At 43.6% G+C, this 22,587-nt stretch overlaps 2 protein-coding genes, 1 long non-coding RNA gene and 3 other non-coding genes across 9 annotated transcripts; all 6 read right to left on the bottom strand.

The window, feature by feature from the left end:
* Window positions 1-525: 525 nt before the first annotated feature.
* Window positions 526-8,226, bottom strand: TTC5 (tetratricopeptide repeat domain 5). The gene is made up of 10 exons (XM_035136574.2): window positions 8,143-8,226; window positions 7,175-7,307; window positions 6,642-6,853; window positions 6,282-6,432; window positions 6,082-6,173; window positions 3,946-4,002; window positions 3,508-3,654; window positions 3,180-3,394; window positions 2,159-2,306; window positions 526-1,418 (listed from the first exon to the last, which is right to left on the bottom strand). The coding sequence occupies exons 1-10, from the start codon at window positions 8,188-8,190 to the stop codon at window positions 1,299-1,301; spliced, it is 1,323 nt and encodes a 440-aa protein (XP_034992465.1). The 5' UTR covers window positions 8,191-8,226; the 3' UTR covers window positions 526-1,298.
* Window positions 8,227-10,182: 1,956 nt separating this feature from the next.
* Window positions 10,183-13,608, bottom strand: CCNB1IP1 (cyclin B1 interacting protein 1). Its single transcript, XM_035134250.2, has 3 exons — window positions 13,312-13,608; window positions 12,235-12,568; window positions 10,183-10,376 (listed from the first exon to the last, which is right to left on the bottom strand). The coding sequence occupies exons 1-3, from the start codon at window positions 13,606-13,608 to the stop codon at window positions 10,183-10,185; spliced, it is 825 nt and encodes a 274-aa protein (XP_034990141.2).
* A 2,855-nt stretch (window positions 13,609-16,463) lies between these two features.
* On the bottom strand, window positions 16,464-22,587 carry LOC118095822 (uncharacterized). 4 transcript variants are annotated; one of them, XR_009558488.1, is made up of 6 exons: window positions 22,258-22,586; window positions 21,274-21,379; window positions 20,173-21,129; window positions 19,769-19,908; window positions 18,677-18,742; window positions 16,464-18,013 (listed from the first exon to the last, which is right to left on the bottom strand). It is a non-coding gene; the product is annotated as an uncharacterized LOC118095822 (long non-coding RNA). The 4 variants fall into 4 exon arrangements; XR_004693827.2 differs by having other exon boundaries at window positions 16,465-18,013; window positions 20,173-20,321; window positions 21,035-21,379; window positions 22,258-22,342; XR_004693826.2 differs by having other exon boundaries at window positions 16,467-18,013; window positions 20,173-20,321; window positions 22,258-22,331.
* LOC118095940 (small nucleolar RNA SNORA79) lies at window positions 18,155-18,300 on the bottom strand. Its single transcript, XR_004693853.1, has one exon. It is a non-coding gene; the product is annotated as a small nucleolar RNA SNORA79 (small nucleolar RNA).
* LOC118095947 (small nucleolar RNA SNORD126) lies at window positions 19,614-19,691 on the bottom strand. Its single transcript, XR_004693860.1, has one exon. It is a non-coding gene; the product is annotated as a small nucleolar RNA SNORD126 (small nucleolar RNA).
* LOC118095946 (small nucleolar RNA SNORD126) lies at window positions 20,019-20,095 on the bottom strand. Its single transcript, XR_004693859.2, has one exon. It is a non-coding gene; the product is annotated as a small nucleolar RNA SNORD126 (small nucleolar RNA).

Genomic DNA, 22,587 nt, shown 5'->3' with positions numbered 1-22,587 from the left:
ACTTCCATGAGGCAGGTCGCCACTGCTCAGCTGTGAAGTGGTCTCTCTCAGTCTACCCTAGACTGTGAACCTGAAGGAGCGTCTCCACCCCCATCATCCAGCCTAGAGACTGAGGGGTCCTTCTTGAGGTTCCCTCATTGTGAGAAGTGAAGCTACATGGAAACAGGCAGAGGGCCTTCTCGGTAGTGGTGCCCACCCTGTAGAACGCCCTTCCATCAGATGTCTAGAAGTTAAACAAGTATACAACCTTCTGTAGACATCTGAAGGCAGCCCTATATTAGAACGCTTTTAATGTGTGATGTTCTGTTGTGTTTTTGTGTATTCTGTTGGAAGCCACCCAGAGTGGCTGGGTCAACCTAGCCAGGTGGGTGGAATTCAAAAAAAAAAAAAGGTAACAACAACCATGCAGGGCTGCTATGAGGATAAAACTGGATCATGTGCTTTACCCTGCTTTGAGCCTTGCTAATCTAAATCTTTTTTTAAAAAAAAAATCTTTGTTATGGGAACCAAACACAAGGCATTGCCCAAAGAAGGAAAGAATGCAGGTTTTTATTGGTTACAGTAGGGAACAGAGAGAGCAGAATATGTATAAAAATTACAAAGTTGAACTCAAAACGTTGCCAAATAAATACAGATGTTAAATACACACACAGTAAGACAATGGGGGCTAGTGCCCAGCCAACTGGGATCTACAAAAGACAGAAGAGCCAAACGAGCTCAAATGCCCAAACTCAAGTGAAATGGAAGTTAAGGTGAGAAACGGGCAACAGTAGAAATGGGGCAGGCCTGGTGTTGGAAAAGTGGGAAGAGTCTAGGAAAGGACATGGGAGTGAGTTGAGCAGCCCCGCTGATTTTTCGGACTGTCTCATGAAGGCTAATTCTTATTACTGCAGAGGATCAAGGCTAGGCTGGTGCATAAGGAAGTAGCACTGAGAGGGAGCAAAACTAGGGCTTAACCCTAGAGTCCTGCAGTTCCCTCTCTTGTCTCTCACTCCTTCAACCTAATGTCTTTGAATGTATGATAAAAACGAGTCCAACCTTGCTGGGCCCTAGATAGCCAAGGTAGTGTCCTCCAGATGTTGTTGGACAACAACTCCCATCAGCCCCGGCTATCATAGCCAAGGAGAAATGCTGGGAGCTGTAGTTCAGCAACAGCTGGATGGCACCGCCTTAGCTACCCCTGCCCCAGGCCTTTGATTTTCTAGATCCGCCGAGAGGTAGCAGGTTCTGCCTGAAGGCTACCACCAGGTGGGAGAGCAGCCCTCCACTTGCCTCCTCCTCCACCCCCCTCCCTCACTTCATTCACTTTGTGCCTGATATGCAATGGTGGCTGCAGCCTGGCTCTGGGATCCTTGCACTTTGCCATTCACCACTAGCAGAAGAGGCGTCTCCACCCGGATGCTAGAGAAAGTAAAACTCTGAAAAAGAGGAATGGAGAAAAGGTTACGGTGTGGAGGAAGGATTCAATCGGAGTAAGGCCTCCCTCCCTCCAAACCTTGCTGACTGTAACAGGGACTATTTTCAGGCAAGATTTGCTCACATATTGGCAAATTCAGGCAGCGTAATCACAGCTGACCTTGCACAACAAAACCAATGTCTCCAAAAGACCTGACATTTTGCGATAAGGGAAGCGGCAGAAAAATGCACTGGGACAGTGTTAACACTTGCTTAGGTGCAATGTCTAGCTTTCCTGCAAACAAATCAAAATGAACTGAGCATTAAATAGCTGGCACTGTCTAATCTCCTCTACAGGCAAATCAGGACAATATGCTCAAATAAGCAGGTCATCTGAAAAAAAAACCACCCAGATTTACATAACTTCCAACTGAAACAAAGTTTTTTAAGTGCCATTTAAAAAAAGCAAGACAAAGAGGTTTCCTCTCCACCTGGAATCTTTCTCCCAGAATGACTGATCTGGTAATGGGGGGGGGGGGGAATACATAAGAACAGGGGGATGCCAAGACAGACAGGATGGAGCCAGTAAGCCTTGAATTGCTGCCTCTGCTTTAAACTGTTTCCATCACTTGTGCATTCAATTAATTCTGTGCTGTCTCTTCCAGCTACCTCTTTGGAAGCTCTGGTTGCATCACGAGCAACATGGAAACAGGTACATAATAGAATTCGAAAGGGCCAAAGAAAGAGCACAGGCTGGGCTCACCTTGCCTTGGTGCTGGATGTGATGATGCCGAAGGTGAGGCTCAGGGATGGCCACCGAGTCCCCAATCAAAACCCCCCAGCTTTGTGCCATGTTGTACACAGTGACAGCAAAACAGGGGCCCTCAGTGGAGTCAGTCAGACCGAAAGTGCTGTTTGAGTAAAGAGGGGAAAGAACGAAATATGTTTAAAAAGAAGCATCAGTCAGATTGCTGGATGGGTAGACAGGTAAGTGGAAAGATCAAGAGATGAGCAAGATGGATACTTGCCCACATAGCAGAGCTCAAGGAGCTGGTCATGATTGATAAAGCTCAAGGACAGACTAAGCATCTTGTAAACATCATACACCCTGAGCTCAACAGAGTGTTCCCTGTAGTTTCTCCTTATTAGAACTGACTTCCTCTACAGCAAGGATGGACAACCTCCAGCCAGTGGGCCAATCTCAGCTTGTGTGGGCGTTTCCCCCAAAACATGGCTACCGCTCATAAGCTAACATCAGTTGTGATGTCAGCTGATGGGCGAGAGGTCAGGGTTAAATCCTGTGTTGGCAGGGCATCGTTGTGATGTCAGCTGATTTGGCAGGTGAGCGAGTCAATATGGCCAGCAAGGTCAATCCTGATAAGGATCTGGCTCATAGAGCCAAAAGGGTTTCCACCCCTGCTCTAGAGAACCACCAACGCATCAAGCTGAACACATTTCAGAATCAAGATTAAGGTATTTACTTGTTTAAGCGAGCGTCTGGTGGCCTCCATAGGGATTAATTATGTGCATTTGTGGGAACAAGCTTCTACAGCTTTTTCCTACTTTTAAATAATTATTTAAACCTATCCCAAGCCTCCATCTAAGGGAAGAATATAAGCCCTAACAAACAATGAAGACAGCAGGATAAAGCTAAGCAGGAAGGAAAAGGTGGATATAGTCCCGGGGGGGGGGGTGTCCCATTTTTTTCCTGGGATTTCACATCTCTAGGTAGACATGATGAGACATATGAAAAGATTCCAAGGCAGGATGTGGCAGGGACTCACAAGGGCACCTTTTCCTCTGTGGTCAGACTGAACAGCACCTTCCCCAGCACCACAACACCAGAGTTAACACCAGGCCTCAAGGTGCCCAGGGGGCGCTGTTCCAGTTGCACCTTCTGACCCGAGGGTCCTTGGTAGCGCCCATCCCCACACGGGCCCAGCTGGGAGGTACGCAGGCTTCCCAGCATGCTCTGCAGCTTCTTGCCTTTCACTTTTCCCTGCAAGGGAGAAAAGCAGCACAGTGAGTCACCTTTGCATGGTTGGATGATGCTATGTTTACATGGGTCGGGCAGTGAGGGGACAAAGAGCCAAGTCTTGTTGCCGTTAATACCTTGTTTTCAAGGAGGCTGGTTAGCCGCTCCAGGAAATCTACGAGTTGCTGCTCCCGTTGGCGTGGTTCCAGGCAAGCTGGATCAAGGGTTGCTGCCTGTGCAAAGCCCTCCAGAGCTTCGATGTAGTTTTCTTCATACTTGTATAGCTGCCCCCAAAAACAACAGAGCAGAAGGTGATAGGCTAGGTCACATGGAACATACACTACTATGGAAGTAGGAGACTGCAGGCACTGGTCAACTAAGTCAGAACGGGGCGGAGATTGAAAATCGGTCCCTTGATGACTGCTTAGCTGGTAGCCTTAAGATGTACTTCACTTGGAATTGCCAGCTACCCGTGTCTAACCCGTCCCACACTTTTCAGAGTTCTCCGCAATAGGTCAAGCACAAGCCAGCCATACCTATCTTGCCCCATGACCCTCCTCATCCTTTCTGCTCACCGTGGCTCGATTAAGATGTAGATCTGGATTACAAGATGCCGTGGGGTCCACCTTCTCCTACAGAAAGAAGACCAAGAGAAAGGCATGAGCATCCACCATCACTTCCTCTGTGAGGACACTCTCCCCCTGCTCCCCAAGCTCTTTCCTCCACAGTCATTTTTGCTTTTACCAGCTGCACCCACCCACCATCTAAAGGTGCATATTTATAAATGGCCCAGTGGCATATCATCACAAATCACACCTTTAGCTACCTCATTTCCCGCCCCGCCCCCTTTAATCGATCCAGCCCACAAGATCCACAGAACAGTTACACAAGTAACCAATCCAGACGTGTGCTGTTCCAGGTATTTATATGCTCACAGGATCACTCTGGAAATTTATTGCATGAGTACCAAACTTTTTTTCTAGGCTGCCCCTAACTATCCCTACTGGCCAACTTTAGCCTTCATTTTGATCTCTTGCACTTTTCTACTATGTTGGTGGGTCCGGCTGGAGACAGCAGCTGAGCTGAGCGAGAACCACTTTACAGATATGCCACAAAGGCACGATTTAGAAAACCAGGCATACTTCTACACCAACCACTGTTTGCCTCTATCCTATTCAAAGCAGAGGAGCACAAAATTATGCACCGTGATCTGAATGTGGATAGAGGTTTTTCTCTCTCACACACACACACAGTCCTAGAACCCAGGGTTATCCAGTGGTGAGGAATATTGGCAGATTCAGGACAAAGGAACTTATTCACAGACTGCAGAGTTAAACTTTGATACTCAATATTATAATATGTAGTGGTGGGCCCCAATTTAGCTTTAAAACAGGATTAGAAGAATTCACGGAGAATACAGATCTCAGGGGGTACTAGTCACGATGGTTATCTATTAAGATTCAGAGGCTGATGTCGGAATATCAGTTGCTAGGGATGACGAGCACAATTGCACTCATGCCCTGCTTGTGAGCTTCCAGTGGGCATAACTGGCCACAATGAGAACAAAATGCTAAACTCAATAGGCCTTTGGCATAGCTGTCAAGTTTTCCCTTTTCTCGTGAGAAAGCCTATTCAGCATAAGGGAATTTCCCTTAAAAAAGGGGAGAACTTGACAGCTATGCTTTGGTATGATCCAGCCTTTGGGCTCTTATCTCCAAATAACCTCTTTTGTAAGATGCTAAAAAATAACAGGTGGTGAATATTCTCATCATCCTGGGCTATGAGAACTTCCCAAGAGCATGGCAATCTTATGCTAGTGAAGATTGCAATATATTTATTTTATTTTGCAATTAATTGCTTTACATTAGAAATATCAAAGCAATTTATGAAACGGGAGGGACCTTTAAAAACAACATGTGTATCTCATTTTTGCCTTACAGCAAGTTGGTTAGGTAGACTGAGATTAGGTGTGTATATGCAGCAAAAGGAAGTGGCAGAATCCCGAGATGCCACCTCAACCTACAGACAGGAGGTGCCCTTTCAGTATCCTTGCCTGTGTAGACAGGCAGCATGCTGTAGTGGTTAGAGTGTTGCACTAGGATGGAGGAGACCAAGGTTCATATCCCCACTCAGCCATGAAGTTCGCTGGGTGACTTTGGGCCAGAAACTATCTAACCTTCTTTGCATGACTGTTGTGAGGATAAAATGGGAAGTGGGGTGGGGGTGGGAAAGAGAACCATGTATACTGCCTTGAGCTTCTGGGAAGAAAAGTGGGTATCAATCTAATAAATAAATTAAAACAGTTACATAACTAGCATTCCAAGAAAAGATTATAGCCAAGATTATAGCTCCAGCTGTGCAAGTTTCTCACTTGGAGAGAGGGTTTGTTATTTATTTTATTTGTGTGGTTTTACTTAGAAGAACATTAGAAAATGTGATCTCCCTGCATGCAGTCAGAAGTGAATTAGCCTGTTCCACCCCTTCAGAGTGCAACTTGCTCAGGTAACCCAGTAAGCTTTGCAGGCAAGGAAGGATTTGAAACTGAGTCTCCCTGCATCTATTACCAGCCCTCTAATCTGCCACCTAGAACTAGCCATTTCCACCTCAGCTCCTGGCAATGTAAAATCTCCAGAAGAGGCTTAGACTGGGCCCCCAACCCCCTCCTCCCCACCATACCACAGGCTTCCTCTAGAGTCCCCTCCAGCACCTACTGCTTGGGCATAGGCACTCAGCGCCTGCTGGGAGATCTTGGGGTTCTGCCCTGAATTGAAGAACAAGGAGAGGTAGGCATTGCCCAGAACATCTGTGGAATACAGAGAGCATAATTAGCAGGTTGCACAGCCGGTTCCCTTCCTTGCTGTATCCCATCCCACCTCAGGACCACCTGAAAAGGGGCGCATGACACACTCACACCAGGAGCGGCCATCACGCACATCCATCTGCACCGCCAGCTTGGCCTGCTGCACGCTGTCCATCACGTTGTGCGCATGCTCATCAGCAGAGTTCGTGCGCAGCTGCCTCAGCACCATAGAGAGATTCTGCAGGGAGGCCTTGTTCTTGCACTGAAGAGAAAAGGGGCAGGAGAAAGACAAGGCTTCTGCAATTAGCAAGAACTCAAATCCTACCTAGTGAAATGTAAAACATGACTCTCACTTCCCCAAACTATTCCTTGAGGCATGTCCCTTGGCTGAAAAGTCCTGGTTTAAAGTGCCAAGCAGTTCTCCAAACTAGAATCGCCGCCTGCCCAAGGGAGGACTGAGGGGGGACTTACATGGCTAAGCGCTCCAGAGAAGCAGGTGTGGGCAGCAGAGACATCACCCTTTTTCCAGTAAACTTCCCCTAACTGATTCCAGGCTTCTACCAGTTCTGGGTCCAGCTTGACAGCTTTGGAGAGCAGCTCTTCAGCTTGGGCATTATAATCTGGGGACACATTCAAGGCTTTCCCCTTCAGCATCAGTGTGTGAGCTCGACCCGCAGACAGGCCTAGCAGAGGATGGGAGAAAGAGAGATGTTGTAAGTGAACTGCAAATCCATGAAATCCACACTGTGCTAGAAATTCATTCACCGAGCCACTCTGGGCAGCTCACAGTAGAATATTAAAAACATGATAAGACATCACATCAAACATTAAAAACTTCTCTAAGCAGGATCATACATAACCACCCTAATACCACCAGGAGCACAAAATAATCATGAATGCACAATAAAAGGGACATCAGCAGAGCCTCCCAGCATAAGAGGAAGGAGGAGAAGGACTGGTATACAAGTTGGAGAAATGAGAGTGCTGGTTCTGTTGGGATTTACCTTCTAATGCTTCCATTTTCTGAAGAGTCTTCCTCATCTCCTCCTGTACATCCTGCTTCTTTTTCCCAGCATCTTCCACCTTGTGGCTCTCAAAATAATGGTCTCGGAAATGATATAGCTGGTCAACCAGTTCCTATCAGGAAATCGCCAAACAGGGAATGTTACAATCAAACCAGAGCAACAATGTCTTGCCAATACACAGCATGCACAGTAAAGAGAAGCTAAACACACACTTATCTATCACTACCTTGACACTTGATGGTGGTTAATAGATGCCAAAGGAAGTATGTATGGGGAATTTGTGCATAATGAGGTGTCTTAAGTTTTCCATTCAATATCATTCTGTTCCAGGTTCCAGCAGTCTAGAGTTGCTCAGGCACAAGCCAAAAAAAAATTGATTTCAATAGCTAAGCTCTGAAAGTAATAAGGGGTTGAAATAAATGACCCTCAGGGGGTTGGACGATGGTCCCCCCTCAGTGGCTTGAGGGGCGAGCAAAACCGAAGTAGAAACAAGAACGGGCAGAATCCTATGCACATAGCTGCCAAGTTTTCCCTTTTCTCGCGAGGAAGCCTATTCAGCATAAGGGAAAATCCCTTAAAAAAAGGGATAACTTGGCAGCTATGTATGCAGTCAAAAGAATGGGCAGGTTGCACATCCACATTCCTCCTCTTCCCCTGTCGCTACATCTCCTCCCTCACCGCTTGAAGTATTGTATTTGGGGGGGGGCATATTCGGCAGCATATTCCCAGTAAAATGAGAGCTGCCTTGTGCGGGTGGATCTTGACACAGTTTAAACACCTGCACGGAGCAGGTTTGAACTCCGGGCTGCTGCCTGCTGCTTCCATGTTTTGCAAGCTCCGGGGGACGGGGGGGACGGGGACTGTTCTGATAATATATTGACTTTAGCAGAAGTCAGAGGAAGAAGAAAAACGGTAGGCTTATGACACGGCGAGATGTTTTGCCCTACCTGCAAACCTTGCCGAGCTTGGGGGTTTTCTTCTTCTTCTTCAGCCATGATCGCTCGAGACTCTCCTCCGTTTCCTGTACTGTATTCTCTTTACTTGCAACCACGGAGGCTCCTGCAGAGACATCTAAAGGACTGGAGGCCAAACTGCAATCCAGGTACAAAGAGAGGAATCGATCGTTCTTCCTGGAAGCAGTGGGAATCATAGCTGCCAAGTTATCCCTTTTTTACAGGGATTTTCCCTTATGCTGAATAGGCTTCCTCGCGAGAAAAGTGAAAACTTGGCAGCTATGGTGGGAATCATCCTGGCCGTGTTTAAATGTAAATGTTTTGCGTTACACCTTTGTGACAGATATATCCCTTCTTTTCTTATGCTGTTTCATAGCGATGTGGTTTCGAAAGATAACAGCTGTTCCTTATATTCGTTAAAATAAAATAAAAACAGCTTGTCCCCTGTGCAATGGAAAACATTCTGTACGTGCTCAGAGACACTGTTTTTGAAAGACGAAGCTGCAGCTATTCCAAAGGAAGCTTGTCATATTTTCCCTCTAAGATGAACTTGTGTATTTTCAGCTGTATCTTATGTGAATTGCTTACAGGTTTCTGTGATACAAATGCCATGAAATTACATATTTATATTTAATTTCATATTAAAATGTTTTCACTAGCAAGACAGAATCCAATCCTTTGCAGAGGTAAGCATGCTTGGACCCATTAACTTCAATGGTTTTGTGCAAAAAAACATGAAACAGAATTTTGTCTGAGTGCTCAGTGAAATTTTATTTTTATTTTGTATTCCTCCTGTGCTTTCTTTCCCAATAAATGGATGTTTGTAATTAATGCAGACTAGTTACCCTTTATACATCTTAATCACTCCATTCTATATATATATTCACACATCAGAAGTGTGAATACAAAATCAAATAGTGATTAATGCAGGCAAAATGCATAGAATCAAAGGGGCTAGAGGGATCCAATTATCTGATTTGCAGAGTGATACAAACTCATCTGAAGTCTAGTAGATTCCTAAAAATTTAAAATGACTAACTTTAAAAAAGCTATTAGAACTTAGGTTGTATCCAACGCTAGTCCTACTCAGAGTGCATCCATTTGAATTAATGAACCTGAATTAGTCATGTCTATTCTACTCTAAGTAGGACTAGCATTGGCTACGACCCTAAGTTCTAACAACAAAAACTGCCCATAGTGGTGTGTACCAACAAAAAGTGTGTGCACACACTAATCAGAGGCAAACACACCAGGCATATTAGATTTTTCCTCTCCACCGCACACCCCACAAAAAAACCCTCAACCCCACCTGTTTCAATAAGCAGTGAACAAATCAAACACAGGCTTGCAAACATGTTTATGCACGTAATTGGAGGGGGGAAAGTACCAATACAACACAAATGTGGCAGTTCGAAGCAATCATCAGGAGGAAAGATCACATAACACATTACCGTAGTTGCAACAATATGGTAATTAAACAATTAGGCTGCAATCCTATACATCTGTACCCAGACACCACAGAGTTCAATAGACCTTATTACCAGGAAAGTATATGTAAGATTGCAGCCTTAGTGCCAGGAAAAAAAATGACATGGTGAAGCAAGCTTTCACATTTCACTTTAAGGAATCATAATTTGTGTGAGAGCCAGAGTCATAATCGTATTTTGCAGGGCGGGAATTAATGTGGCTGGGTAATGGAACAATGACAGCATATATGCAACAATATCTAGAGGTGCGGGTGGCTATAGTAACCATTAGCAACAACTGGAACACTCTGCTGAGAGAAAGAAGCCTAGAAAGAAATTGGTTTTAACTAGAGCATTTGCTCCTTCAGTCCTCACTGCAGGCTCTCTTCCTTTAAGATTTGCTACTTCTGATACTTCAGGAAATTTAACACGCATTAGACTTCACTGAGATCTGGCCTGTGGGTTCTTTTAAAAGCCTCAAGTCTGCAAGGAGCATTTCAGTCCAACGAGCATTTCATGCCTAACCTGGATATTCAAAAAGGCCTAAAGCGTCAACATAAGTTACAATTTATATTCTCTTAATTTTATATGCCTTGTTGCCTCCTGCTTGCTGTTCCAAACCATTGCCAGGAGAGGTAAAGAAGCTGTTGCCAGACTCGCCCAGTGGTGGAGAGGCAGCAAAGAAGGGTTTGAAATGGAAGTCCCCCTCACCACGCCAGCCGTGGATAGGTGTTGCATTCTCAGAGAACCTGGCAGCATTACCTAGAACATGTGAGCAAGAGATATTGTATTAGTTAAAAGGTAAAGGTAAAGGGACCCCTGACCATTAGGTCCAGTCGTGACCGACTCTGGGGTTGCGCGCTCATCTCGCATTATTGGCCGAGGGAGCCGGCGTATAGCTTCCAGGTCATGTGGCCAGCATGACAAAGCCACTTCTGGCGAACCAGAGCAGCACACGGAAACGCCGTTTACCTTCCCGCTATAGCGGTTCCTATTTATCTACTTGCATTTTGATCTGCTTTCGAACTGCTAGGTTGGCAGGAGCTGGGACCGAGCAACGGGAGCTCACCCCGCCACAGGGATTCGAACCGCTGACCTTCTGATCAGCAAGCCCTAGGCTCAGTGGTTTAACCCACAGAGCCACCTGGGTCATTGTATTAGTTAGGGGGATTTAATCTATAAGTAACACAATATTGAGACCCAGGTGGCACTGTGGGCTAAACCACTGAGCCTAGGGCTTGCTGATCAGAAGGTCGGCGGTTCGAATCCCTGTGACGGGGTGAGCTCCCGTTGCTTGGTCCCAGCTCCTGCCAACCTAGCAGTTCGAAAGCACGTCAAAATGCAAGTAGATAAATAGGAACCGCTACAGCGGGAAGGTAAACGGTGTTTCCGTGTGCTGCTTTGGTTTGCCAGAAGCGGCTTTGTCATGCTGGCCACATGACCTGGAAGCTATACGCCGGCTCCCTCGGCCAATAATGCGAGATGAGCGCGCAACCCCAGAGTCGGTCACGACTGGACCTAATGGTCAGGGGTCCCTTTACCTTTAACTTTAACACAATATTAGCCACAGTGGTATGTTAACACAGAGAATACTCAATATACAGGTGAAACTCGTAAAATTAGAATATCGTCAAAAAGTGCTTTTATTTCAGTAATGCAACTTACTATTTTTTTTATTATTTTTTTTACAAATGCTTTCTTTTGGACATTCCACAGTAATAAAACAAATAGTTACAATAATACAAAAATAAACATCGCTATTACATTTCATTAATTACATTCCATTTATAATTGACCCGCCTAACGACAAATAATTACAATTACAACACATAAAGGCTTGACATATCTTGCTTTGCATGTCATGCATCTCTCTCATATATTGATTTCACCTTTTAAGTTGCATTACTGAAATAAATGCACTTTTCGGCGATATTCTAATTTTCCGAGTTTCACCTGTATGCCTACAGTTTTACTAGAGTAGACTCATTGATGGGATGTTAAACCTCTCTGGGAATTGTAGCTCTGTGAGGGAAATATAGGAATCTCCTTTCGACTCCTCAACAAACTACCGTTCCCAGAAATTGGGGCAGGAGGCTAAGACAGTTTAAGTGGCATATTGGGGCATATTCAGTGAGGTGTGGCACTCAAGAGAATTAACCAGAAAAATTGGACAAAGGTCCATTTGCTTTGCTAGGAGAGACAGGAGAAATGAGTTGGTAACATCATAACCATTGTCATCATAATTTATTATTTATATGCTGCCCATCTGACTGGGTTGCCCCAGCCACTCTAGGTGGCTCCCAACAACATGTGATGTGTTTGGGGGCAAAGCTATACTTTTCTAATACAATGGTACCTCTGGCTGCGGACATGATCTGTTCCAAGGTGCCGTTTGCACCCCGAAAAGTCTGTAACCAGAGCAGCACTTCTGCGCATGTGCAAAGCGCACAGAACACTTCTGCACATGTGCAAACCGCTCAGAACACTTCTGAACGTGCGCATACATAGAATTTCCCCATCATGCTTATGTTTCTCTCATACTGCTCTTTGTGAAAAAAAAGTTAATTGCACTGAGTATGCTAAAAATTTAACTACCAAACTGAAAGGCCACTGTCCTTACCCAAAGAGAAACCAAATACAGGAGGCTGGGGCATCATAGGAGGCTCTTGGCCTGCCTCCTGGTTGGCCACAGCAATGTTGCGCAAGCGTAGGCTGTCGTAGAGGCCCTGCAGTTTCTGGTACTGCCGATTGCGCTCCATGAGCTTCTCTGAGAGCTCAGTGAATTTCTTTTTGTATTCCTCCAGTACTTTCTTTAGGGAGGACACCTCACTCTTCATGGAACTCAGCTCAACATCTTTGCTCTGGAGTTGCTGGGTGTAGACTTTCTCCATCTGCTTCAGGTGGCCCTCTGCCTTGCTGTAGGTATATTCTTGGTATAAACGCTCCTGATGAACCTGCAAGGATAGAAGATAGAGTAAGCAGGAGGCATAAGAGCCACTGTGATGTCAGGGTCAAGCAACATGTGCTCAATGTATTTCCCCAGCCCTTAATTCTTTTATTCTTCCTCATTATTTTTCTTCCTTTCTCTTTCAGCTGAAATCTCTAGCATAAATTGAGCAGATTGGAGGCTGGAATACGGTAGTAGTACTGTACAGTCAAACCTTGGTTGCCAAACGTAATCCGTTTTGGAAGACCGTTCAACTTCCGAAACGTTCAACAACTAGAAACTGGAGCGGAAGCTTCAATAAAATAGGGAAACTCAAATAGAAGTCACGTACCACGTTCGGCTTCTGAAAACTGGAGCAGTTACTTCTGGGGTTTTGGCGTCTGGGAGCCAAAACATTCCAAAATGGAGGCGTTCGGAAACCAAGGTTTGACTATAGCAATAGTAAATTTAATTTCTATACCTCCCTTCATCTAAGGATCACAGGGTGGTTTACAATATAAAAACACAAACATGCATAACATAGTAACAAAACAAACAAAACAAAACAAATAACCCCCAACACACACAGTTTAAAAGGCCATAGAATGTTTAATTAACCAAAGGTAGTTTCTTAACTATTTTATGTCTGGTTTTTCTGTTACAAATCCACCCCAATCTGCATCTCCTCTTGACGTGAAAAGATAAAGAGTACAGCTAAATTTAAAAAACCTTAAAATGCCATTTGTGGAAACCCGTTCAAGGAGTGTTTACCTGGTATGTCCAGAAAGCCAGAGCCCTGGAACTGATGTCCAGAATAATCTCTGGTCGCAGTCCAGATAGGACCATGGCTTTATATTCCTCAGAAGGACTGAGTTCGGTTCGAACAATATCCAGTTTACCAGAAAGAGCACTGGTGCAAGCAGGGCAGACTGCAGGCGAGCGGCTAAATTCCCCACTGCCATGTTGGTCACAGAAAATATGTGAGCAGGCTGTGACCCATGCGTAGCCTGAAAGTTTGACTCGGCATTTGCGGTAATTGCAAAGAAGCATATCCTCACAGACAGACATGTTTGATGGAACCAATGCAAAAGTATTAAAAGTACTTTTTATGCGATGGAAAGGTAGCATTCACCACACCACACCTATAAAATGAAATAAGCATTAATGCCAGGATTTTCAAATTGCTTATAGGCTATGGCTGCCTGGGAAAGAACTGGACTTAAGATCATTATGTGTTTCATTTAGCAGATCTGCAATTCTGATTACCTGAAAGATTGGCTCCTCCTATTACAATATATGTTTACCTGAACCTTAAGATGGTCTTCTCAGGCCCTGCTCCAGGACCCCCTAATTGAAGTGAGATGGATGGATTCCAAGGACAGGATCTATTCAGTGGTGACACCTCAGCTACAGAATAGCCTCCTCAAAAGATGTCCGGTGCCTTTTTCAGAACCACATTAGGACATTTTTTTATTGACTCAGGCTTTATTATTGCATTTTGAATCCATGCAGTAGCTCACCCCCAGCCACCTGAATTTAGTGGCATATTGCCCACATGCTCCATTCAGCTATCATGGCCTTCGACAGTCAATAAATTTGTCCAATCTCTAAGCTCATCCAAGCAAGTGACCATTGCCACATCTAAATCAATCAATAAAAATCATGTGACAGCGAATTCCATAGATTATGTGCTGGGTACTGAAGCATGTCTTCCAGACTTGGTTGTAGGAGATCATTTTTATACCGTAGTACCAGTTCTGTCGTGGACTTTAGGGAAGATGCTAGGCAAGTCATTTTATTTTGTCCTGTTTCACAGGATTGTTAGGACAATGAAAGGAGTAAGACTGTAAAATATGTTGCAACGTTGACATACTGTATGAAAAAAACAATCCGTAGTATTTTCTTTACTGTCAGTGAGTTCAAAAGGGGGGATATATTACCAATTTTAGAGGGGGGGGTCACAAAAGGAGTTGTATCCGTTATTCAGACTTGGAATAATCTCAGTGAAACTAATGGACCAAGGGTTGTATCTGTCAAGTTCCACTCATGCAATAGGACTTCCCCTTCCTCTCACGCACCCCCAAAATCTCCAGAGATCCTCCAGAATGGGCTTTGAGGATGCACAGGGGGCTGCTGAGGAGAGGGAAGTTTTGTTGCACATGTAGAACAATGATGTTGAATACAACCAGTGCTTTCTTATCATTGGGTTACTCAAAAGTGTGACACTTACTGTAACAACTTCATGGCAAGTACAGGCACCAATTTTCTGGGGGGGGGGGGAGAGCACTGGATACAACCCATACTAAATTCCATTAATTTCAGTGGGCCTACTCTGAGTAGATACAGCCCAAGGAGTGCAAAACAGCCAAGAGACCAATCAGTCAGTTCACCTTTTAAAGCATATTTGAAACACATTGTCTCTTCCAACTCTGCAATTCTATTGTTCTCCCCCTTGAAGAATTCTAGGCACTGTGCTTTTCCCTACAGTTGCACTTTCTAACAAATAACAGTGCCCAGAATTCTTTGAAGGAAAGAATGCTCTTCACCCTCCACGCCCTATGCCCATCCACAGAGGAATTTTTTAGGGCTTTAACAATATTTATAAAGTTTTTTTAAAAAAAACACATTAAGCCTACTTTTTATTCGCAACACATCAGTTCAATACTAAAACACTACCCATTGTTCATTTTTCTTATAGTGGGAGGCAAGTCCCAGAAATTTAACAGAGTTTGAATTTCCCTTCAAGGAACATAAAATCCTGCTGGATCAGACCAAGCAGCCCCGTCTAGTCTAGTCCAGCATCCTTTTTCTCACAGCAGCCGGCCAGAAAATGCCTTTGGAAAGCCCTAATAACATCCATCGACTAGATAAGATTAACCTGATGTATTTCAGCCTGCCCCACAGCTGTCACGGAGTGAACAAAAAGTGGCAGTCTTGAGTAAACAATAAAAGTTCAGCGAGTAGCTATGGGGTGTGTGGGGCAAAAACAAACAAAACCCTGCTGTTTTAAAAGAAAATAAGCCAGGAAGTTGATGCTTTTGTGACGTAATACTTCGAGCACTTTCGAACGAGGTATTTTACTGACATGAGTACGTAGGCTTGTGAGGCAGTCATTTACAAATGGGAGTTAGAAAGATGGGCGATTGGGGGGGGTGGAGATAGACATCGAAGAAAAGGCGGGAAATTTGTAGAACGCCTAGGTGGGGGGAAAAGGGAAGTTGCTCACGCGCCGCCTCACTTGATTGGTTCCCCGCCCTGCCAACTGTTCAGCTCCCGCCCCCGCGTCTCCAACGGCCGGAGCTCGCGCCGCTCTTCAAACCTACTTTTAATACCCGCTCTTTTCGCCAACGTTTCCCCTGAGACGCTAAAGAAGGCGAGGGGCGGGAGAGGGGGAAAAGTGGATAGGAATGCGAAGCGCTAGGGGCATATCGCTGGTCAAGCACGGAACTGTTGTGTTTGTTACTGTTTTTGAAGCTGTACCTCTCCACGTCCTCGTCACAAAAATTAAAATGCGTTGCTTTGCCCCTCACGTGCCATCCAGGGAATTATAAAAGTTGCAAGCCGGAGTTCTGCCGACAACCAAAAAATGGTTGGTTTGCGCACACAAAGACAAACACACAGAGAGAAAGCACTCATGCACCTCCCCAGCCCTACGAATCCCAGCTTGGTGTGGTTGCTCCATTTGTTTTATATACAGTACTAAAGAATAGCTGGGCAGTGAAAAGGAAAAGCGTTTTAAGGCACTGCCTCTCTCGCCCCCATGCAGTACGTAATCCATTTAAGGCAACTTCAAGTGCCAAAACTATTGTATGGAATGGCAGTAAAAGGAACTTTATTAGTCAGACAAAATCCAATCACCAGTGCAAGTTTTCAAGGTCCATCAGAATTGTTCCCGAGCCTAGTATTTTTTTTTAAATGTAACTCTAGAAGCCACAGCCAACGAGTAAGTTTCAAGTTTCCTGTCCCATCAGCCTTGTTCAAAGTGAACTCTGTATTCATAACATTTCTTTGCACCTCCCAGCTCTAGTACTGTACTAAAAACCACCATTTGCAAGTCACAAAAAAAGTGTTATGGGCCGTAAAGGTATCATGTATATACACAGCCCAATGTTGATGCTCCTTTTATTCCAGGCAAAGCTATGCACCCTTTTGCTATAGCTTAGCCAGAGGCTGGTAATATTCAGAAGACTCTGGATTCTTGTGTCTGTCTCAGTTTACATGAAGCCTCATGGTAGATAATTGCAGTAGGCTACCAAATGGCTGAACTTAGTGACAACTCTTCACAGTGGAATATTTTAGGACACAGCAGTTTTGGACAAATCATGAGCCCTTTCAATTTTATAAAGGCTTATTTTAGATATGCAGGTGACACTGCTCCCATCCAAATAAAACACTCCATTACAGCTCACTGCGCACAAGCCATGTTTACATTTTCACCAACCCAACACTAGATATACATAAACCAATATTGTACTGTGTGTTGCAATTCCAAAGTGTTTCCTTGGTTTTGTCAGGAACATTATTCCAGCAGCACACTTAAATTCAAATCAGTCTCCATTTAGACCAATTCAGATCCTATCCTGCTACAAACCTGTGTAGGCGTCGTCTCCTCATGGCCTTGTCTTAGGGTTTGCATCTAAACTAGCCACTTGATATGTTGTATCTCTAATATACTTTGTTACTATGAATACTGCCAAGATGTAACAACTGTACAAGATGTCATATGCTTTGACAAGGCTTTAAAATTAAAATGTCAATTTAAATGCAAAACTTTGTCATTGGCTACATTGTTATATTCAAGAGAAAACCCACTGAGATTAAGGGACATATCTGATTAAGGTCCAATAATTCCAATGGATCTGACCAAATGCAACACACACTGGAAGATCCTTTGTTTTCAAAGTTGCAATGACTTGTGAATTTGTAAAAAAGAAAGTACCCTGTTCACAACTATGTATTTTGGGTGAGGGTGAACAAAGCAGGTTTATGGCATCAAGATGGAGCTTTTACCTCCAAATGTTGGTTTTGGAAAACAGCTTTTTCTCAGAGTCAGATAGGGAGGAGACCAGAGATACAACATGTGCTGGATGCAACTATTTTCCATGTACACTTGCTCACCCATCTTCAGATATGTGACACTTTGTTTTCCATAACCATATTGATGTAACTATACTCTGGCAACGAATTTGTGAACATCTGAAACTTGACTATTTCTTAATATGAATTGTACACAATTTCAAAAGGTATTCAACATATACTCCACTTAGTAAATGTGGACGATAATGAACTACAACTTAAATATTAGGACAAATTTTTTATTGTTGGTGGTCACACATATAACACTCAAGAGACAGTAAAGAGCCACTATCTTGTTTTCACATGCTACAGGAAATTCATCCATCTTCTGTACCACTTTTTCCCATGTTGAAACAGGTAAATACTGTTCTCACTTTAATGCCTGTGTCCAACAAACCTGTGGAAAATGATTTAAACATTTAGAAATGTGAATTCAAGCTTCCTGTTAAAAAGCTAGGCAATCACAGCTCACGTTATTCCATTAAAAAACTCCTTTTGGCTTGCTGGGTCACGTTTTAAAGCTTCACATTTGTTTTTCAAATGTCTGGCCCCGCAAAATTCAATAGTGCTAACAGACAGCCAACCCATCCAAAGGCACATTGAGTGAAGAAAGGCCAGCTTTAATATTTGATGACACAAAATCTCACTGTCTATGGCTTGCGACAGCAAGAGGAACAGTCATCATGCATTTACACTTTTGAGCACACTTACTAATCCCTACGCCACCCACCCATATTTATACTTCAACTCTCCACTATTATTTTGATGACCCACTCCTTTTAAAGAACCTGTTACCCTCCTGAGGATGTCGGACTTTTAACTCCCATAATCCCTTAGCCGCTGGTCATGCTAGCTGGAGTCTGAAAACATCTGGAGGGCCAAAGGTGCTTTAGAGGCACTGACACTGCCTGGTTTGTTTGTTTGAATCGTGCCCATTAGATTTCATATTATGAAAGATAAATTCTACTATATAAACAGCAACTTCTTACAAGACAGTAATGAGTGGTTTGGATGCAAATGTCTTCTGCTAAGTGGCGAGAGAAAAAGCTTCAGTCCTTACATTTTGTAGAGGCTCAGGATGGGGAATGTAGACCATTGCTGTCTCATCTCTTTAGAATCATCAGTCCTATAGAAGCAAAAGTGGCAGATCTTTAGTTAGCAAGCATCCTTCTTTAAATCAGATTGTGCTTCTTGCTTCCCTCTCTACTGTTCAAAATTTGGTTACCTTGGAGTGGGTTAGTGTGTCATGTCTCCATACAGACAATTTAAATTTTATTCCACTGTCTAATTTCTATTGGCTAGGTGTTTTTCTTTGTCTATACAGTGCAAAATCAAGCAAACCTCCCAAGCTGTCTTCCTAAGAGGATGATAGAAGGCCACTGTCACCTGACCTACACAGGAGCAAGGCAGGAAACTGGAGGGTTCACCCTCCCATCACAAGATAGGAAGAACTCAAGTTTGCATATTCCTGCCGAGTGGAGTGAGCGGGAAGGACAACCCATCTGAGGGATCCCCTCCTCCCTGCAGGAAAATGAGCCACCACAAACCAAGCACCAGTCAAAACTTAAATGTTTTTTTCTTTTACACCCCTTGATGCCTTGGTGCTCTTGCTTATGTTCAGCTGAAGTTTTGGGGAGGTGAGAAGAGCTAAGGACCATGACCTGGTACAACTTCCAGTTTGAGGAAGAATTCAGTAACTGAAAGCTTGCAAACCAGATTTAATCTAATTGGTCCAAATAAATGGTCATCCTTACCATTTTAGAGAAGTATGACTAACACTTTGAGGGAAGTAACTCTTGAGTTCACATATATGCCTAGATCAATATATTTAATTAACCTTATAAAAAAGAATGGCAGATCTTCTATAAGATAAACAAGACATTCAGGTATTGTTGCAATAGGTTGCTATGCTATTTCTGTTATCTAAATAACAGCAAGTCTTGAGAAGAAAACATACAATCAGCATTTTTATGGAAATATCGCTTGTGCCAAGGAGAGATCTGCTCAGAGCATGTGCATAATCAGGGTTAATCAGGTGAAACACGGACAGAACATGCAGTTCATCATAACAGGCTCCCCAAGTCTCTTGCCATCTCTTACTTAGCAGCCAAGATACCTGAATTTCTTACTTCAAGAGAAACCAAGATCATACCTTTTTCTCAATATCAAATTCCAACTTCCAGAAATCCTAGTATTTTCAGTGTTTGTTCAGTTCATTTTGTATTACAGCTGCTCACTCTGCGCAACTCTTCAGAAGTATTTGGTGTTCATTTTCCTCCAAACGCATGCTCTCTGAAATACAACCACTAGTTGTTATTACTGTTTGCATCTGTCTGGCAACAATATCCTGAAGTAGAAATACACACAGCATTTTAATAGAAATATCACTTGTGCCAAAGAGAGATCCGCTCAGAGCATGTGCATAATCAGGGTAATCAGGTGAAACACGGACAGAACATGCAATTCATCATAACAGGCTCCCCAAGTCTCTAGCCACCTCCTACTTAGCAACCAAGATACCTCAAATTCTTACTTCAAGAGAAACAAAGATCATACCTTTTTCTCATTATCACCAAATGGGCCAAACTCCATGACTTCCAGAAAACCTAGGAATTTCCTGAATTTGTTCAGCCCATCTCTGACCGCAACGGTTCCCTTTCAAGAATTTTTCAGAAGAAATATTTGATGCTTCTCAAACCCATGCTCTATGAAAGAAAACCACTATTATGAACTGAACATAACTTTGGCAGCCTAAAAGTTGCAGATATGGGCAATGTATCATCATATTGTCCTTTTCTTAGCAATATGTGCACACAATTCAATGACTATACTGAAAAGCAGAAAACTGGAAGTTGTTAGGCAGAGCATGGGCAAATTAATAACTGCCCTTCTCCAGCAGAAACATGTGCTATTAACAATCAGGCCAAGTCTAATGAGGCTAGAGGTTTCTAGCACCATAACTAATGGGTTTATTCCTCCCCCCCCCCCTTTTAGGTATGAGACTAACACATTCAATTTTTTAATCGCTGAACTTCTATTCAAAATACAAAAAAAACCCTTGAACCAATTTCTCCATTTTACCATTCTGTACTTTTAAATGGAAGTAATCCACATCATCTTTATGTGCCTCTCAGCCTTTTGTCAGTTAAGTACACAGGCGTTTGTACAGAGCTACAAATGCTGTAAATAAATGTGTACCACATGCAAGTTCAATTTGACATTCTTATTTATATGCAGGGCTGCCTCTGAAGATAGTTGCTGATTTTTCTTTGTTCTTATTATGTATGCGTTTTGTGTTTTTAGCTTGTATTTTTATGTTGTGAACTGCCCAGAGATCTACGAATGAAGGGCAATATACAAATTTAATAAATAATATTTACAGAATACACTTGCATAAAAGATCCCTAGGACTACATACGTCCTACCAAACCAAGAAGTTGCAAGGGTTCAAAACTCCACTCTGCCATGAAGGTCACTCACTCTCTCTCTCCTCAGCCTAACCTCATAGGGTTGCTGTGAGGATAAAGTGGGGCAGGGAGAAACAGCATATGTCACCTTAAGCTCCTTGGAAAATGGAGTGATATTTAAATGCATTAAACACATACTTTCACAGTGCAAAATCAGAGGCACAAGAACTCCCCTTCACAAAAGACTTACCCAAATGCATGGAAAACCATAAGATTAACTCCAGATGAGGGCATTCCAGAAGCACTGCTTTGATGATGCAGATGCTTCAGGTAGGAGCCGTCCATTTTCCCGCAGACTGCAGAAAGCAGAGAGAAAGGGAGAGCATTAAAGGAGCACACAAGCAAGCCTCAACTCTCATTCAGAGACGTTTGGCTCCAATTAAGTCAGTAATGTAAAGTGGAGGAAGAACACGAGAATACATAAAGGCTTAAAAAGTATTGCCTTCTAAGGCCAGAGTGTTAATTGCATTCTCTCATACCAGGCCCTTAAGAACCTTTGGGCTTCTTTTTGCTATTTCTTGGGAATTGTTTTTAATGCAGAACAGGCCTAAGCAAACTCACACTTAAATCTTTTATTCTATTTTTGCACTAAAAGAATTTCTACACCACCCATCAACAGGAACATCACATGGTGCAGTATTAAGTTTCCTAGTGTAGAAAACTTTGCTAGATTTCTTGCCTCCCTGGAAAGACCTACGGTGAAGTTTTTTCTCTCTCATTCCCAACTCAATGGGCCAGAAGAAAACTCCTTTCGCCTGAGCGTGCCCAGTTTCCACCCGCCCCAAACCCGAAAGCTTCATCTTCAACATGTATCCCGCATTTCATTTCGTATCACACCGACGCAATTAAGAAAATGAACACGTGGTCTCTGGGGAAGGGGACAGAAGAGCGAGCCTTGATTTCCACTAGGATGTTTTTCACGGGGAAATACTAGGCACCGAAAACGCTTTCAATGGCGTAGTAATCGGACAGTACCATGCTGCTTTGGAAGCAGTGAAGAGCATACTCACGAGCAATAATGCTAGAGTGGGATGCAAACGATCTGAAAGCAAAAAATCTAGCAACCCAACCCCCACCTGTACCGTGACTCTTTCCAAAGACGTAACAAGAACGGATGGCAAGAACTAACCTAAGATTAAGAATGGATTCGATAGCAGAAACGACAAATGCTTACCCAGCGCCATGGAACTGCAGGACAGAGGAAGAAGGTAGGCGGGCCAGGAAATACTGCAGACTGCCTTGGTATTGGCTGAGAAGGGAAGCCAATCACCTCTCGAGAGACTAGGCGCTTTTGTAACACCAACGCAAGAATACAATTTGAGTGAAAGACTGTGAACGAGTCGTGATCTTACTGCTGCAAGTAGGTGGCGCTAATAAGGCCTTTCCTTGGCTTTGCTGCACCATTCTACCGTACCCAAGAAGAAGGATACAGATTGTAAAGAGTGATTACTTTCCATAAGCACTCTAAGGGTCAAACTGGTAGCTGGAATTTGCTTTTTTTGTA

The sequence above is a fragment of the Zootoca vivipara genome, chromosome 13, assembly GCF_963506605.1.
Source record: "Zootoca vivipara chromosome 13, rZooViv1.1, whole genome shotgun sequence".
Lineage (NCBI taxonomy): Eukaryota > Metazoa > Chordata > Lepidosauria > Squamata > Lacertidae > Zootoca > Zootoca vivipara.
This window is presented reverse-complemented; position numbering and strand designations above follow the sequence as displayed.

What these genes read in the sequence shown, in the direction of transcription:
- CCNB1IP1 (XM_035134250.2), bottom strand. Translation starts at nt 13,608, where the DNA reads ATGTCTGTCTGTGAGGATATGCTTCTTTGCAATTACCGCAAATGCCGA. An exon ending in TGGCTTTCTGGACATACCAG is followed by an intron (nt 12,569 to 13,311) that starts GTAAACACTCCT and finishes CTATCCTTGCAG; the next exon opens with GTTCATCAGGAGCGTTTATA. An exon ending in TGTATTTGGTTTCTCTTTGG is followed by an intron (nt 10,377 to 12,234) that starts GTAAGGACAGTG and finishes CACATGTTCTAG; the next exon opens with GTAATGCTGCCAGGTTCTCT.
- TTC5 (XM_035136574.2), bottom strand. Translation starts at nt 8,190, where the DNA reads ATGGCTGAAGAAGAAGAAGAAAACCCCCAAGCTCGGCAAGGTTTGCAG. An exon ending in CCAGCCTCCTTGAAAACAAG is followed by an intron (nt 3,395 to 3,507) that starts GTATTAACGGCA and finishes TCTCCCTTGCAG; the next exon opens with GGAAAAGTGAAAGGCAAGAA. An exon ending in ACAGAGGAAAAGGTGCCCTT is followed by an intron (nt 2,307 to 3,179) that starts GTGAGTCCCTGC and finishes TTACTCAAACAG; the next exon opens with CACTTTCGGTCTGACTGACT.